This window comes from Sarcophilus harrisii, chromosome 3 (assembly GCF_902635505.1).
Source record: "Sarcophilus harrisii chromosome 3, mSarHar1.11, whole genome shotgun sequence".
Taxonomy (NCBI): Eukaryota; Metazoa; Chordata; class Mammalia; order Dasyuromorphia; family Dasyuridae; genus Sarcophilus; species Sarcophilus harrisii.
Genome location: NC_045428.1, coordinates 235,012,165 through 235,029,898, shown reverse-complemented (window position 1 = coordinate 235,029,898; position 17,734 = coordinate 235,012,165). Strand labels below are relative to the sequence as shown.

Genomic DNA, 17,734 nt, shown 5'->3' with positions numbered 1-17,734 from the left:
TTGATTTGTGAATGGATCCCAAACTTTTTAGAGTCTGAGTGGACTCCTGGTAAGGAATCAAATTCCTGCTGCTGGGAATATAATCAAGGGTCAGCCAAGGCCAAAATTTCATCTATACATACCAAAATACTCATAGCAGTCAGCACTTTTTTGTGATAACAAAGAATTGGAAACAAAGTGGCACATAGTGATTGAGGAATGTTTAAACAAACTGTCCTGTATGAAAGCACTGGAATATTATTATTCTGTGAGAAACAATAATTGTGAGAAATTTAAAGAAATATAGATTTGTATGAACTCAAAAATGAAGCAGAAGGGGGGCAGGGAAAGGGGGGGAATGAGTTCACTGTGCTGGCTAGTTTTGCTTTTTAAATAATTGTTCTTTTTAAGGGAATGATAATTAGGTTGGATATGGGCAGGGAGAGATATATTTTAAATTGATTGTTATAGACATTTTTTAAAGTCATCACTTCCCCACAACTGGGGGGGGGGGGGCTACAGTCTGTCTGCCTCTGGGGTGGGGGAGGTCAAGTTGGGGGAGGGTAAAAGGAATGCGCATCACAAGAACTCTGAGCTAAGATGCCCACCCCCACCCCAGAGGAAGGCAGACTCTAGCCCCGCCCCCCGTTGTGTTCACACCTAGGTGAAGGGAAGTGAGCTCGAGCTAACTCTGGGGGTGTCCAGCCAACGTCGACGGGTTAACCTCACCTAGAGTCCCTCCAACTCTACTGCCATGGCCTTTTCCTTGGTTCTGAGACTGGGCCAAGAGGCGGTACTGAAGGTAAGGTCGGAAAGTTCTGCGTAGGTAGTGGGATCCATTAGGACCTCTGAGGTGGAGAGCCTAGTGTGGGATCTCTCAGCGAAAACGAGCCCAGGTCTTCTCCCCAGCCGCATTAGGCTTGGAGGGAAAGGGGAAGGGGGAGGGAAAGAGGAGAGGAGAAGAGAACCTGTGCGCATGTGCTACAGTAAACGAAGGTAGACGAATGTGATGTCACGTGAGTCTTGTCTTGCCAGTAACTACGCCAGTTTGCCTTTGATGTTATATTTTGGTGCATTAAAAGTAGAACTTATTCCATTTAGTCAGAGCAAGGACAAAATTTTCCCATCCTGTTTGACATCCCCTTCTTTAATCACAGAAGCTTTGTAGACGTCTTTGTCAGTCCAATTAGCTCACAAGTTAACTGATTAAAATGTCATTTATCTCCAGTTTATCGAGGGGAGATTTGGTTAAATTAGTTTACCCAAGTTTTTGGCAATGACACACCCTGTTTTACATAAGCCAGAGAGAAACTAGATTGTGTTTTCCCAAAAGAGCCTATACTAGAATGTGAATGTGGGGTCAGCAAAATCCGGGGTTCCTAAGCATTAGCATAAAATAGTTTGTTAATAAGGGAAAGTAATAAAATCTGAGATGTCGAATCACACAATTTGATTTAGAGCTTATAAATTTTTACAGAACAAGATCTGGGAGTTTTTTTAAAAAAAAATTTCTATTTGTAAAGCATTTGATATTCTAATTCACTGAAGTTAAAAGCAAAAATAAATGATGTTTTACAGATAAGCCTTAGATTTTTACCAGTAAAACGATATATTATACAATTTCTTTCTTATCCTCAGTACAAAACAGCAATAATAGCCAGAATAAATGAAATTAATTGGCTGAAATGGTAATAAGAAATACCTTTAATTATATTTTCAGACCACAGAACTAAAAGCATGGGGGCTTCGAGAATTTGCTTCAACAGTTTTCCCCTCTATAAAATCGGGAGACAATGAAAAGGAAAAACAAAAGAAGTCTAAATTGCAACAACCACTAAAAAGTAAGATTATTATAGTAACAAAAAGAAAGTTCTACAAAGTATAAATAAAACTATGCATAGTCATTTAAAATAGCATTAAATTATAAATTTTCATTTTCTGTACATTGCCCAGGTTAGTCAGATATCTAGATATTAACTCTATAACTGAAATTTAGGACCATATAAGACAACAGTCTATTGGTCTATTATTCATCTTTTAGTGTTGTTCTGAATCACTTCTTTGTATTCTGTTGCTATTGTTATATGTTACAACATTGTATGTGTTATGCTTTCATTTCTAATGGAATTCCATATTACAATGAACCAGGTTTCTTATCATCCTGCTTTTTAAAATTTTAATCTTGAAATACTTGTGTCCTTTAAACCTCATGTGTCTTTTTTTTTTTCATTATTAATCACCTTTCTTTAACGTATATACTATTCTCTGGTTGTTTTTATAGTGTAAGGATAAGACACACTTGTGATTCATTGTTTTGATGAGTCTCATTATACTATCTCCTTCTTGGTTCCTTCAGCAATTTACCTTTCCATGTAACTTTCTGTGCTTTCTTCCCCTCTTTTTCTCAGTGACTTTTTTCATAGAAAATCATCAACCGAAGTATGAGGACATTGGCCAGAATCCTTTGAACTCTACCCCCTTTTCTTAAAGTCAGATTTTTTTATTGAAAATTATCACTACAGTTAGCATTTACAATTAAATGTGAATTAATTTAAATGAATATAATGTAACTTTTTTTCATGTTTATTACTACCCATAAACAACTTGTTCCCTTTTTTCCCTCTTATAATAAATATACAAAACAAATCAGCATAGATTGTATTTGAAAATACATGCCTAGTTATGTTCTGCTACTCTTACATCTTTCTCTTTGGGTGGAAGGTATTTTTCTTCCTTAGTCATTTGAAGTAATCATTGGACACCATTTTGGTAATTTTCTGATCTTTTACATTTTCTTCTCCTTCCATTATTGTTGTGGTTCTCCTGATTCTATATATTTTGCTCTGCAATATTCATAAGTCTCTGTATTTCTTTGATTACTTCATATTTCATCATTTTAAGGATAATGTTAAAATTAGGAATCTTGGTTTTCTGTATAATCCTTAGATTAAAATCAGTAAAATTATGTTCATGTACTATAGTTTTTTTTAGCATTTCTCTATTTGTTGAATACCTGTTTTGTTGAATTCTTTACTAGAACAAGAATTGTTCCTACAAAACAAATGTACACACACATAATCATACATATTCTTGTGACCTTGATCAATATCATTGGGTCTGTAGATATATATATAATTAGGTGATATTTTGAGTATAGTTCCATATTGTTTACCAGAATAGTTGAACCAGTTTCACAGTTATATCAACAGTTCTAGTATATCTGACTACAATATACCTCCCTCCTTATATAACTATGTAGCTTATTTTCATTTGGGAGACAGAATGTTGTTTATGAGGAACATCTAGTAGCTCTAAGGATATAGAGGGGGAAGTAAATAAGAAGACAAAGGAAAGGCAGTAAAGAGACCAGGTTAATGAAGGGCTTCAAATGACTATGGCTTATTTTTGAGCTAAGAATTAGACAAGGTTAGTGACCTTATCAGGCTACATTTTTAGAAAAACTCTTTGGTGGTTGATTGAAGAAAGGATTGGAATGGATAGAGACTTGTGGTAGAGAGAACAGCCAGATTTCCTGGCTTGAGGTGATGAGAGAGAGGGCCTTTATATAACTGCTATATGTTTTAACCTTAGTGAAGGTAGAAACAATACAGTGGTATTATTTAATCCGGGGTAAATTTTAGGGGGGGTTTCTTGGGTTTTTTTTTCTATAGTATTTTATGTTTCCAAACACATGTAAAGATAGTTTTCAATATTCATTTCTTTTTTTTAAATAGCTTTTTATTTACAAAACATATGCATGGGTAATTTTTCAACATTTACCCTTGCAAAATCTTCTATTCCAACTTTTCCTCTCCTTCCTTCCACCCCTTCCCCTCGATGACAGGTAGTCCAGTTTCATGTTAAATATGTTAAAGTATATGTTAAATCCTATATATATATATATATATATATATATATACATACATATTTATACAGTTATCTTGCTGCCCAAGAAAAATCAGATCTAGAATGAAAGAAAAAACCTGAGAAGGCAGACCTGTGGAAGGGGGGCCCTTTTGACAAAGAGAACTAGAGACTTACTGATCAAAAATAGAAAATTTCGAATACTAAACTGAAAAGTTTTTGAAAACAAAACTAATGCAGACAAGATTAGAAGGAAGAAAAAAGGGTATTTTACAGTCAAAGGTTCTGATAAACCTATTTCCAAAATATATAGAGAATTAACCTTTTTATAAAAACGCCATTCAGCCCTTTTGTAGTGGTTAGAAACAAAACGAATGATGTCCATCAGTTGGAGAATGGCTGAATAAATTGGGGTATATGAAAATTATGGAATATTACTGTTCTGAAGAAATGACCAACAGGATGATTTTGAAAAGGCCTGAGAACTTAAGAACTGATGCTGAGGAAATGAGAGGACCAGGAGATCATTATAACTTAACAAAATACTAATTGGTTCTGATGGATCAGGCCATCCTCAGCAACAGATCAACCAAATCATTTCAATGGAGCAGTAATGAACTGAACTAGCTATGCCCAGAAAAATAACTCTGGGAGATATAAAACCATTACATTAAATTCCCATCCCTATATTTATGCAACATGCATTTCTATTTCCCTTCAAAGTAATTTAAATAATTCAGAGTCTGATTCTTTTTTAAAAAATAATGTTTTTATGTATACTTATTGTGATCTAAGATTTTTAATATATTTAAATCTATGGTCATCCCCAAGGGATTAGATGAAAAATTGAACAAGAGGTTTGGAATTGTTAATGCTGTAAAGTTCCATGTATATATCCTGTAAATAAAAGGATATTAAATAAAAAAAACCCATTTCCAATTTGGTCATATGAAAGACAATTTCAGATGAAGAAATTGAAACATTTCAGTCATAGAAAAGATTCCAAGTCATTATTAATCAGAGAAAGCAAATTAAGACAACTCTAAGATAAACCCCACACACCTGTCAGATTGGCTGGATGAAGGAAAAATAATGATGATTGTTGAGGGGATGGGAAAACTGGGACATTGATGCATTGTTGGTGGAGTTTGAACGAATCCAACCATTTTGGAGAGTAGTTTGAACTATGCTCAAAAGTTATAAACTGTGATCCCTTTGATCCAGCAGTGTTACTACTGGGATTATTCCAAAGAGATTATAAAGAAGGAAAGGGACCTTATGTGCAAATGTTTTGGGCAGCCCTTTTGTAGTGGCTAAAAACTGGAAACTAAATGGATGTCCATCAGTTGGGTGGCTGAATAAATTGTGTATATGAAATTAGAATATTACTGTTCTGTAAGAAATGACCAACAGGATAATTTCAAAAGGCCTGAGAGACTTAATTTAACTGATGCTGAGGAAATGAGCAGGACCAGGAGATATTATATCTTCAACAAAATACTATATGATGACGTTCTGATGGACCAGGCCATCCTCAGAACGAGATCAACCAAATACCAATGGAGCAGAATGAATAACCAGCATGCCAGAAAAGAACTTGGGAGATGACTAAAACCACATTAATTCAACCTTAATTTATAACCTGCATTTTGATTTCCTTCCCAAGTAATTGTACAATATTTGAGTCTGATTCTTTTTTAAAAAAAAAGTTTTGGCATGATACTTATTGTGTATCTAATTTTATTTTAATATATTTAAATCTACTGGTCATCCAATCTAGGGAGGGGGTAGGGGGTAAGAGGTGAAAAATTAACAAGAGGTTTCATTGTTAATCCTGTAAAGTTACCCATGCATATATCCTGTAAATAAAAGGCTATTAAATAAAAAAAAAAAACCTAAGAAGGAAAACATAAATTTAAGCAAACAATAAAAGAAAGAGTGAAAATGCTATGTGGTGGTCCACACTCAAGTCTCACAGTCTTCTCTTCGGGTGTAGATGGCTCTCTTCATCACTGAACAAGTGGAACTGGTTTGAATTATGTCATTGTTGAAGAGAGCCACATCCATCAGAATTGATCATTGTATAATCTTGTTGTTGCCTTGTATAATAATCTCCTGGTTCTGCTCATTTCACTTAGCCATCAGTTCATGTAAGTCTCTCCAAGCCTCTCTAAATTCATCCTGCTGATCATTTCTTTTAGAACAATATTCCATAACTTTCATATACCACAATTTATTCAGCCATTCTCTAATTGATGGGCATCCATTAAATTTCCAGTTTCTAGCCAGTACAAAAAGGGCTGCCACAAATATTTTTGCACATGTGGGTCCCTTTCCCTTCTTTATGATCTCTTTGGGATATAAGCCCAGTTGTAACATTGTTGGGTCAAAGGATATGCACAGTTTGATAACTTTTTGAGCATAGTTTCAAATTGCTCTCCAGAGTGGTTGGATTAGTTCACAATTCCACCAACAAATTATCAGTGTCCCAGTTTTCCCACATCCCCTCCAACATTTGTCATTATCTTTTCCTGTCTTCTTAGCCATTCTGAGAGGTGTGTAGTGGTAACTCAGAGTTGTCTTAATTTTCATTTCTCTGATCAATGATAATTTGAAGCACCTTTCCATATGACTAGAAATAGTTTCAATTCTTCATCTGAAAATTGTCTGTTCATCCTTTGACCATTTATCATTTGAAGAATGGCTTGATTTCTTATAAATTTTAGTCAATTTTCTACATATTTTGGAAATGAGGCCTTTATCAGAACCTTTGACTGTAAAAATGTTTTCCCATCAACATTCATTTCTATAAAATTTTGTGTTCCAAATTTTTTTCTCTTCCTCCTCCTCGCCCTCTTCCCTCTCAGCAAGAAATCTGACAAATCATGCCAAATTTGACGTTATACAAGAAAAATCAGACAAAAAGAGGGGGAAAAACGTGAGAAAGAAAAAGCAAACAAACACAAAGATGAAAATAAAATATTTCAATCTATTAATTCTCCATAGTTCTCTCTCTGGATGAGGATGTCATTACCATCCTAAATCTCTTGAAATTGTAAATTTTAGTGGTTTGTTATGGAGAAGGAAGGGGACCAAGCTATCTTCCTCTGTTAAGAGTTATTCAGAGAATTATCTTGGTCGTTATTCAAAAGTTATTGCCTTTTCTCTTCAAAATTATCTTTTCATTGTGCCATATTTGTATTCAAACTCTGTTGTTCTCTCCCTCTATATTTTTTGGGGGCAGACTTAGTACTTTTCTAGTACTTTCCATACGTATTTTTCAAATTTTCTAACTGTGACATTATTACCTTCTCTTATCACTTTTTTTTGGAAAAGAGAGTATTTCTTATTGAACCATTCTGGAAAATTTTGATTTTCTTTTTTGAACCATTCTAGGAAATTCTTTGATGGTTTTATTCTTTTGGGGGATTCCATAAAGTTTTGAACCACCAGGTATTAGTTTGATTTTTTTTTTAATTTTGTAATACTTATTTTTAAATTTTTGTAATTCTTTTCATGTTCTTTATTCTTATTTTAGTATCCTCTGTTAATTTGAGTGCTTGTAATCCAGTTTTTAAAATATAACTATTGATATCTTTTGTTTTTATATCACTTAAGTTTTCCTCATATTCCTTCAATTCCTGCTGTCCTAGAGATCCATCTTTTATAGCAGTATTTTTTTAAAGAAAGGGAATAAGAGAAAGATATGACTATTCTGATCAATACTTTGAAAAAAATCTAAAATTATGTAGTCTACTACACTTGTGGTCTTCTCACATCAGCCAAGGAAAGTGTGTTTTCATTTGGGGTGTAAGAGGACCTGCCAACTACCCCCCCCCTCCTCCCACCAGCTTTGGACATTGCACAAGGGCACGGCCCAGGTAATCTGAGGGTAGCCTTTTAAGGGTGAACAAGATAGCGCTGGGAGGAAGGGGGTCCTACCTAAGGAGTAACATGGCCCAGGAGAGGCGTAACAGACCTTAGAGGGGAGTACCTTGAATATCCTTATTAGGAAAGGAATGCACACTACATGTCTACGTGTAGCTTCCTTTAGAGAATCATGTATCTACTATAGGCTAGGATGTGATTATGTATGAAGTAGTAACTAGAAACAAGCACCAAAATGATAAAAGGATCTGCAATCTTTGTAATAAATGAATTCTCACACCACCCTGACTCTCGCCCTCATTACTCACAAGTCTTTGCCATTTCAGGTAGACAGGCAGTGCTGGTCACAAAAGACCTGTTCCACTCGGGAGTTAGGGCCAAGACCCCTAACATTGGGGCATATTTGTTCTTTGAAATTTTGTAACATTTATTTTAAATTCCACTCTTAATTGTTGTTCTTTCTATTTACATTGTTTTCTTGGTACTATTTAATCTTTGCTCTGCATCAGTTCATGGGAATCTTTCTCATCCTTCTCTATATTCAACTTATTCCTTGTTTCTTACATTATAGTAATATTCCATTATGTTCAGTACCACAATTTATTTAGTCATTCCCCAATTAATGGGCATCTACTTTGTTTCCAATTCTTTGCTACCATAAAAAGTATTGTGACAAATATTTGGGTGTTTATAGGAACTTTTCTCTTATCAATGACCTTTAGTAGGATAGTCTCTGAATCAACAAATATGGATATTTTATTCCATTTAATTACAAAGTTTCTTAGCATTTTCTAAAATGATTGTATGAGTCACAATTCCATCAACAATGCCAACATTAACTTTTCCTGTTCATTGTTAATTTTTGCCAATTTTCCTTTATTAGAAGTATTTTTCATTGACTCTTTGCCATTCTTTTAAGAGTTATTTGTTTGGGCAACTAGAAGTGGATAGAGCACCAGCCCTGAAGTCAGGAGGACCTGAGTTCAAATTTGGCCTCATACACTTAACACTTATTAGATGTGTGACCCTGGACAAGTCACTTAACTCCAACTGCCTCAGCAAAAGCAAAAAATGAGGAAACTGAGGCAAGCAAGGTTAAGTGACTTGTCCAGGATCAAACAAGCTAGTAAATGTCTGAGGCTGAATTTGAACTCAGGGAGATAAGTCTTCTGACCTGGCTGGTGCTCTATCCACTAAGCCAGCTAGTACCTAGCTGCCCTTTGACCACTTATCCATTCAGGAATAGTTGTTCTCTGGGTTCTTAATTGAATTTTTTTCCTCAAAATCTTTGGTGGTTTTAGTCATTTTCTCCTTTATTCATCCTGTCACTTACATTTTGACTTCTTCCCTTTTAATGCTGTGAATTCTGACTAGAGTGTAAAATCCTTAGCTTCATTGATCTACATACTGGTATTACTCACTGACTGAAAGAGTCTTAAGTAATTTATAAGCTTCGTTCTTGTATAAATTGTTCTATTCCTTTCACATTTAATTAGTTTCATATAGGTTTTTCCAAGTTTCTTTGAAACTATCTCCATCATTTTCTTTAAAAACAACAATATTCTATTCCACTCATATACCCTAATTTGTTCAGGGTCAAGAATATCAGTGGAATAAATGAAAAAAATTGTGAAAGAAGACAGCCTAAGGTACCTATTTCAAATTACATTACAAAGTGATAATTGTTAAAATAATCTGAAACTGGCTAAGAAATGGAGTGGTGGATCAGTGGAATAGATCAGGTATACAATACATGGTAGAAAATGACTATAATAATTTAATATTAGATAAACCCCAAAATCGAAGTGTTTGGAGGTAAGAACTAAGAATTCACAACACATACCAAGGTAATGTCAAAAAAGGATATATGATTTATATGGTAAAAATTGTTATCAAAAAGCAAATTAAGGGAACATGGGAAAATATATCTGTCAGATCTATGGATCAGAGAAGAGTTTATAACCAAACAAGAAATAGAGATTATAGTAATAAAAATAATAAAATAAATAATAATTTAGAAAAAATAATAAAAACAAAAGTAAAAGTAAAAAAGATTAAAGTAAAATAGATAATTTTGATTCCATGAAATTAAAAAATATTTTGTACAAAGAAAACTAATGAAGGCATAATTAAAAGGAAATATGAAACAGGGGGAAGGGAGCTTTTTGCAGCAAGTTTCTTTGATTAAAAACTTCATTTCTCAAATATATAAGAAACTGAGCCAAATTTATAAAAATAAGAGCCATTCCCCATTTGATAATTTGATCAAAGGATAAGAACAGGTATTTTTCAGAAGAAATCAAAGATATGATAGTCACACACAAAAAAATGCTTTAAATAACCAATTATTTCATTCATGTCCAGCAGACTCTTCATGATGCCATTTAGGATTTTGTTGGCAAAGATACTGGAATGATTTGTCATTTCCTTCTCCATTTCAATGGACACATAAGGAAAGTGAGGCAAACAAAGTAAAGTGATTTGCTCAGGTTCACAGAGCTGATGTCTGAGGCTGAATTGAACTCAGCTCTTCCTGATTTTAAGGCCTGCTCTCTCTATCTAGCATTTTTAACTGAATTTTTAAAAATCAGTGTAAAAATTTGCTTAAGTGTAATTGGGAAATAGTTTTAAAAAATTAAAATATATGCCTACATATATTTAAAAATCAACTAAATGAATAAACCCAGAAAAGTCCTATTTTTTTGTCTTCCTCTTTGATCCTTGAAGAAATTAGTATTCTATAGAAATACTTGTCACTTTTCTCTGTATTAGTATGTTAGCACTTCATTGTTTCATCCTTTCCACTTCCTCAAAAGGTTGTAGTTATTATCTAGTCTTGTTATTACGTGATTATAAGGAATTTGTTATTTATGTACTCTTTGGGGATAGATTTTATTTCATCTAAGCTTATACCTTTCTTGGTTCCTCTTGTCTCTTGTACTTACATTTCAAAAATTCTACTCTGCTCTAGCCTTTTCGAAGGCATAAGGGAAAAGTTCACTATCTTAGTAAAAATCCATTTTTCCACCTTTAACTTTATTCTTAAGTTTTTCAGCTTGAATTGTTTCTAGTTGTAAACCTTTATGTATGATGTATGTATTTTTTCTTTTCTGTTACCCAGGATTTTTTGGTACTTGAAATTCTTTTTGCTGGTCAACTTTTTTTTTGAAGTTCTTGATTTTGGCCATGACAGTCCTGGGGGATTTGGGAGGGGGAGGGGGGGAAAAGGGAAGAGAGGGTGTTTATGAATTCTTTCCTTTTTTTTTTTTTTTCACTTTTGCCCTCTGATTCTAATAGATATGGAAATTTTTCATTCATAATTTCTTGAAATATGGTAGCACAATCATTGTCATAGTTCTTAGTAAGTCTTACATTTCTTTAATTATTTCTCCTTGACCTGTTTTCCAGGTCTTTTGAAAGGTAGATATTATCTATATAAATATGTTAGATATCTTAAATTTTCTTCAAGTTTTCCAGTTATTTAACCTTTTTCTGTTAATTATTTTTATTCTCTTGGAGCCATTGAGTTTTGTTAGCTTCATTTCATTTTTTATAGTCAGTTTCTTGACTCAGATTTTCTATTTTCTCTTGTCAACTATTTTTTCCTTTCACTTTTTTCTCCTGAGCTCTTTTTTCACTTTTGATTTCATTTCTTTATCTAAAGCTTCAATTTTTTTAGCAACTTAAAAAAGTCTTTGTACTCAGGTGATTTTTTTCCCCTTGAGGTTTTGCTTATTCTTTTTATTGGAATATTAAACTTTTCTGAATTTCATTTATGTAAAATTGCTCTTTGACCCAATACTATTTCTTCACTGTGTGTTTTCTATCTTATTCTGTTTACTGGTATTTTATGGTAATGGTAGAAAATGTTTGGCTAGTTGAATCACTAATTAACGCATTAGTAATTGTTCATTGTTTCTATTACTATATATATTATACTAAGCCTTTTTTTCTTTCCACTATTGAAGAAAAATATTTCAGTAAAATCTGCTGTTGTGTAGTATGTATTTACAGATTTTTTTTCCCTATGTTTTATGTTGAACAGTTTTACTTTGATTCTTTTTTTGTTTTTGCATTATGGAGACAGTCCTTTAGATTTACTCAAATGAATATAATACGAATATTAAGTAAAAAAGTTATGTTTTTTGATTGTTATATATGTATCCTGACCTCCAAGCAGTATAGATATTATTTTGATATCTGAATAAATGGTTTTTAACTGATTTTCATGCATTTAGGTGCATCTTAATCCACTTAGCTGTGGTTTATTTTATACTTTTAAAAATATTCAAAACTGCATAAGAAAATTATATTGGATAAAAAAGATTAATATTCCTTTTTATGCCATTTCCTAGATGTAGTGGCACCAAAGGAAGGGATCAAGCTATTAACAGCCCCAAGAACTGAATTTCCCAAAAAATTATCATCAACTAATTCTTATCCATTAGCTGTGGATAAAGGCAAGACCATAGTTAATATTAATTCTGATGACATCAAACAACCGATAGATGAAGAAATTGGAAAACTTTTGCCAGAAAAGACTGTAGTTGAATTTCCACAAAAAGTTTCACCTTCACTCAGAGCAAAGGATACTTATTTAGAAAATCACCAAAAGATCCAGAAACCAGCTGAAGTTGATTTAGCATCTTCTTCATCTGACTCAGATTCTGATAGAGAAGATAGTGTCTCAGAAATTGTCTTGAAATTTAAGATTACCATCAGAGCTAAAAGAGAGTTTCCACAAGGAGATACTTTTGAGCAGAGGGCCCAAAGAAATTTGAGATTAACCAAGAAGACCCAGTTCCAAAAAGTACGCCTGGACTCTACACATGTGGAGAAACCTCATCTATTAGAGATGAAAATCACTGTTGAGTGATCTGAAGCCTATAAAGAGCTTCCCAATATCACCCAAATCAGAAGTCTTTTAGAGAACAAAGTACAAAAAGAGGCGCATTTGCGGAATTCTTTGAGTTGAATTAAATGACAAAAAAATCCAAAGAACCAAAATGGTAGTTTCATCAATCCAGTTAGGTATAGAAATAAAACTGTTGATAACAAAGGAAGAAAACAGGAAAGAGAAACCAACAGTTGTTGATTTTACAACAGATCATTTTAATAACAAAGACATTTTAGAGGAACAGGTACCCATCCTAAATTTGGAAGCATCTCTTCCTCAGACCAAAGAAGACATCTTAAGAGGAAAATGTGCCTGCAGGAAATATTGGTACAAAGGAAGAAGTCTTTCCAGGGTTACCAGTGAAGTTCAAAAGTCAAGTCATCATACTGGGTACAACTTTAATTTGTCAAAGCATTGTTATATCATTGAGGGGTTTTCATGATAAAAAGTATTATTTTTAAGTTTATAAATATATGTTTTGTTTAATTTCATTGTTATCAAAAAATGACTTCCGAGAATTTTTCTGGTTAGCAGATTTATTCATTTCTTTGCTAATGATATATTTTGGACAGATCTACAATTTTTTTAATGTATATTTCTATTTGGAGAGGAAAGGTGACATAGTAGTCTGGATTGTATAAGAAATAAAATTTTTGAACATTGACAGCTTTCTTCCTTGCCTTAACTTTTATGTGTAGGGCATAGTCATGTATTCTCATGTCATGTCATTGTGACTAAGTGACTATCTAGTTAAGCAATATCATTGTAAAGACAATACGGTCTTTGATTTCATTATAATTATTTTTTATGCTTACTAGTTCAAAGTATATTTCACCTAAGTGTCGAAGGTATATATGAAGGGAAGGTATATAAGTTACTGAGCAAGTAACTTAACTTTTGTCTGCCTTTGTTTCTCCCACTTGTAGGAAAATAATAATAGCACCTACCTCACAAGTCTGTTGTGAGGGTCAAATGAAATAATATTTGTAAAACACTTTGCAAACCTTAAAATGCTATATAAATGCTATCTGTTGTAATCTCACAGCATCCCTGAGAAGAAAAAAAATCAATCTCATTTTTAAAAGTTGCAAGCCTAACCCTTTTTTGTGATTGCAGGCTTAAGCATGTTTTTGTACTCTACACTGTATTGTTTTCTCTGATTTACCACAGAAACAGTATTGGAGACTTGATATTTTTTGTTTCTAAGATTTATTTTTATAAAATAATTTTGGATAAAATATTTTTTAAAAGAGTCAAATGATTATTAACACCTTGCTCACTATAGTTTAAATTTTTCTTTTCTTTGAACACTAAACTGGAAAGCTTCCTATAAATCTTAAGTGTGTGTGCTACTTTAAAAAAAAATTCAGGGTGAGGTATTTAATACATTAATGGCTTGAATTGTGTGTTATGATGTTTTATACATATTGTATTGCTCTTTTGGTCTCTCTATAGATAGATAGTTCTAAGTACTACTATTTTATACTACTCTAAAATACTATGTTTACTAATAAGATTATTTCCTTCTTCTCTATACAACTTTGTTAAAAATCTCTTCTTGCCCACTAATTTATGTGCTATCTTTATGTTTATATTTCCTTTATAAATTGTAACATGTTTACTAAATTTATGTATTTTCTGTGCTCTTATGTTTGTTTGTTTTTTTTAACTTATTCTAACATCATGCATGTAGTGCTGTTAGCTTACAAAACTTGCTCAGGATTGCAAATATATATATATTTTCTGTTACTTCCATTTTAAAATATCCTCTGAATTGGATAGAAATTTAGAAATAAGGTTAATTATATTCTGTGAGTTCAATATTCTGAGTACCGTGTTTTTTCAGTTAGCAAAAATGTCTCTATTTACATGGAGAAAATTCCTTGAGGATATATGTTCTTTGTAAGATCTCTTTTCTCCCCTTCTGTTAAGTCTAAAGAAGACATAAAAATTTAAAAGAGAAAAGATATGTAAAATTGATTTTTTTAAATGAAATAAGATTTTTCTATAATTCTGAATCTCTTTCAAAATGACATAGCTAAATATATTCAAGCATTATTTGAGGATTTAACTATGCAACAGTGAAAACATTGGATATGTTTAGTTAGTGTTAAATTTCTTTTAACAATATTTTGTCACATTTAATTTAATTTAAACATAGAAAGCAAAGGAACAAAGGTTGTAATATCTGGGTTGAGACAACGTGATCTAATAGAAGTGGAGTGAGAGGGAAAATTGATAGGAATCTAAACTCAGACCTTCTGTATGGTTCTTAGCTAGAGATGTTAAACCCAAGAATAGAACCATAAAATCCTAGAGTAGAACCTGACTAAAATGTAATTGGGGATATTTAACAAACTAAAAATAGAATACAATATAAAGAATGTTAATTTGTGGTTTTCTAAATCAATGTATGGGGTTCTCTGGGGGATAGGTTCTGTTTGAGTTTAACATTACCTAGGCAATTCACTTAATCTTAGCTTCTCTTTTTTCTTCTCTATAATGGAATTCATAATACTTGTTTACACCTATTTACACCATGTTGTTAAGAATCAATTGTGAGACTATATGCCAGGCACTTTGTAAACTTTAAGTGCTATAGAAAAGTCAGGTATTATTATTGGCTTCAAGAAATTGAAGAGATATTTTTTTAATGAATTCATTAGTCTAGAAACCGTACTTTTAAATAAAAATATAATATTTCATATAACTTTTATTTTATTTTCATCTTATGCCGCATGCCCAATTTCTGGAAAGCATGTTATTTCTATTTTCAGTGGATTTTGAACCAGCAAGAAACTTATTTAAAGGAACGAAAAAAGCATTTATTAAGTGATTGCTACATATAATGCACTGTGCTCTACAATGTGCATACACATTTATGCTCTACATAAATAGAAAAGTAAGATAGTCCTTTTCTCAATAAACTCGCTTTCTAATGGGGAAGATAGCAAGTATAAGAAGTGTTAAATTCACAGATGAACTTTTGAATGGGGGGTAGAATGAGGACTATTGCTTAAAATATTTTTATCAAATTATTTAGACATTTCAATGTGTATTTCTGTATTTTTTGAATGAGGAAATAAAGTTATGTTTTCTACCATTTAAAAACAAAATTTGAAAAGCAAAAAACACAGGTAAATCCAATGACTTTAGTGATAATACTAGTGATTTTTTAAAAAATGTATTAAATTATCTTATCTGTTCACTTTAATTATAACCAAGAAAATATTTATTGAAGACAGTTTATTGATGAAATTTATCTAAATGTTCTGTAGTCATTGAAATTAAGGGAAAATAATTCAGCTTTTGTTGGTTTTTAAAAATATTATTCCACTATTGTTTACCTGCATTTTCAAGCTTGCTAAAATGTGCTTCTATGAATTTGTTTGGCTAGTATATAAATCTTGCAGCCATATGTTATTAGAATATGAGGATATTAATAAGAAAATTTTCATGATATGATTAGTTACTAATTTGATCTTGAAAATGTTGATATTTTAAAAATATAAGACTAATTTCATTTTGCTTTGAATAACTGTTTTTAATAAGGAAGCATTCTTTTTTAAAAAACTATTTAGCAAATTTTAATTACATTGTAATGGATTAGGTATTTGGAGAATGTTTTCATATCTAAGTAGCTCAATACTTTAAATGACTTACTTATCCAAAAAGTAATCGAGTCTTCTATTCTTCAACTTACTAGCTTTATTTTTTCTCCACAGAGACTGAAAATGCTGAGGCATTTGAAAATTCTACCTACAAGAACCTAAAGCATCATGACTTCAACATTTATACCTTCTTAGATTTTACCCTGGATCTTTTGATTTATAATTTTTATTTAGGTTGCCTCAGCAATCTTCAAGATGAGAGCCCCCTAGACAACTGAGTCAAAAGAAAAATTTCAAGTTTCTCTGTGATTCAACTTGTGAGTTGCTGCATTTTCTCTTCCATAAATAAAATCAATTCAAGAGTAACTTGTGTCAAGATTTTATTTGCCTTACTTCATCTTTTAAAATTAATGAAAAAGCCTCTCCTATGATTATTAAGTTTTCATTTCTTTTGAAAAGTCTTCAAGAAAATTCTTCAACTGCAGACTTATTCATTGGAAAATGGTTCTTTGTCTTCCATATTTGTGTGATATAACTTATGAATCTTTCATTAATACATCCCATATCAGAAAAAATAACCTTTTCAGCTTTCCTTCTTATTCTAGACACCATTGCTTTCATTTGTGGGAAAAGTTTATCAATTTCATATACTCTAAATGATCTGTTTTATATTTTGTTATTTACTAAGTCCAGTCTCTACTTGTAATTTATTATAGCTTATTAAGAAGCTGGGTTTTTTTGTTTGTTTGTTTATCTCAAAATTCCTTTCCCACACCTATTTTTTATATTTAGTTATTTCAGGATGTTTTAATCTGCATGCTAGAAATTTAAGAACTGGATTCACTCACTTTGCTGATGAACTGTGTATTTCTTGTTAAAGGAACTGTTATATAGTATTGGTAAATAGTTAGAAGTACTTTGTAGCATTTAGCCATTAGTTTGAGGGTACAGGCCACTCTATACTATAGTTAGTGGATGTTCTTAAAATAACTTTGGAATAAGGGTTAATACTAAGCAAAAATTGCATAATAAATAAAAGTTTGTCTTTGGCTTTGTAAACTCTATTCTTTACTCTTTTTCCCCACCTTTGTCCTTTCCTCAAGTGACTAGTACACTCATATTCTTTTCCTCTTCCTCAATCAAAATTTGCCAGTAGGAAAATGGATAAAATTCTAAGATGTTATAAAAGATGAAGTTTCTAGATATAAGGACTTTGATAGGTCTATGCATTAAACTTAAAGAAATTTTAAAAGAAAAAAAGCTCTGAATGGATGTAAAATAGGATCAGATGCTGGAGGGAATGATATTTGGGAAGCAACAAGGCCTTCCTAGAGTTCCAGAAATCATAACTTAACCTATGTTATAACATGTCACAACATAACTAAACCTATGTTTAAAACTACTTTTAATTAAATTAAATTAAAACTAGTTTTTAATTAAACAGCTCCCATATTAGAAAGATAGAGACACCCTTTGATTATAGACAGATAGTAGG

At 32.1% G+C, this 17,734-nt stretch overlaps 1 protein-coding gene across 1 annotated transcript; it reads left to right on the top strand.

Moving 5' to 3' along the window:
• The first annotated feature begins 558 nt into the window (after positions 1–558).
• Positions 559–16,498, top strand: LOC100919401. The gene is given in 7 exon segments (XM_003763405.4): positions 559–781; positions 1,700–1,820; positions 12,087–12,700; positions 12,702–12,926; positions 12,928–13,018; positions 16,354–16,463; positions 16,466–16,498. Coding segments are annotated over 7 exon segments (1,242 nt in total). The 5' UTR covers positions 559–733.
• The last annotated feature ends 1,236 nt before the right edge of the window (positions 16,499–17,734 follow it).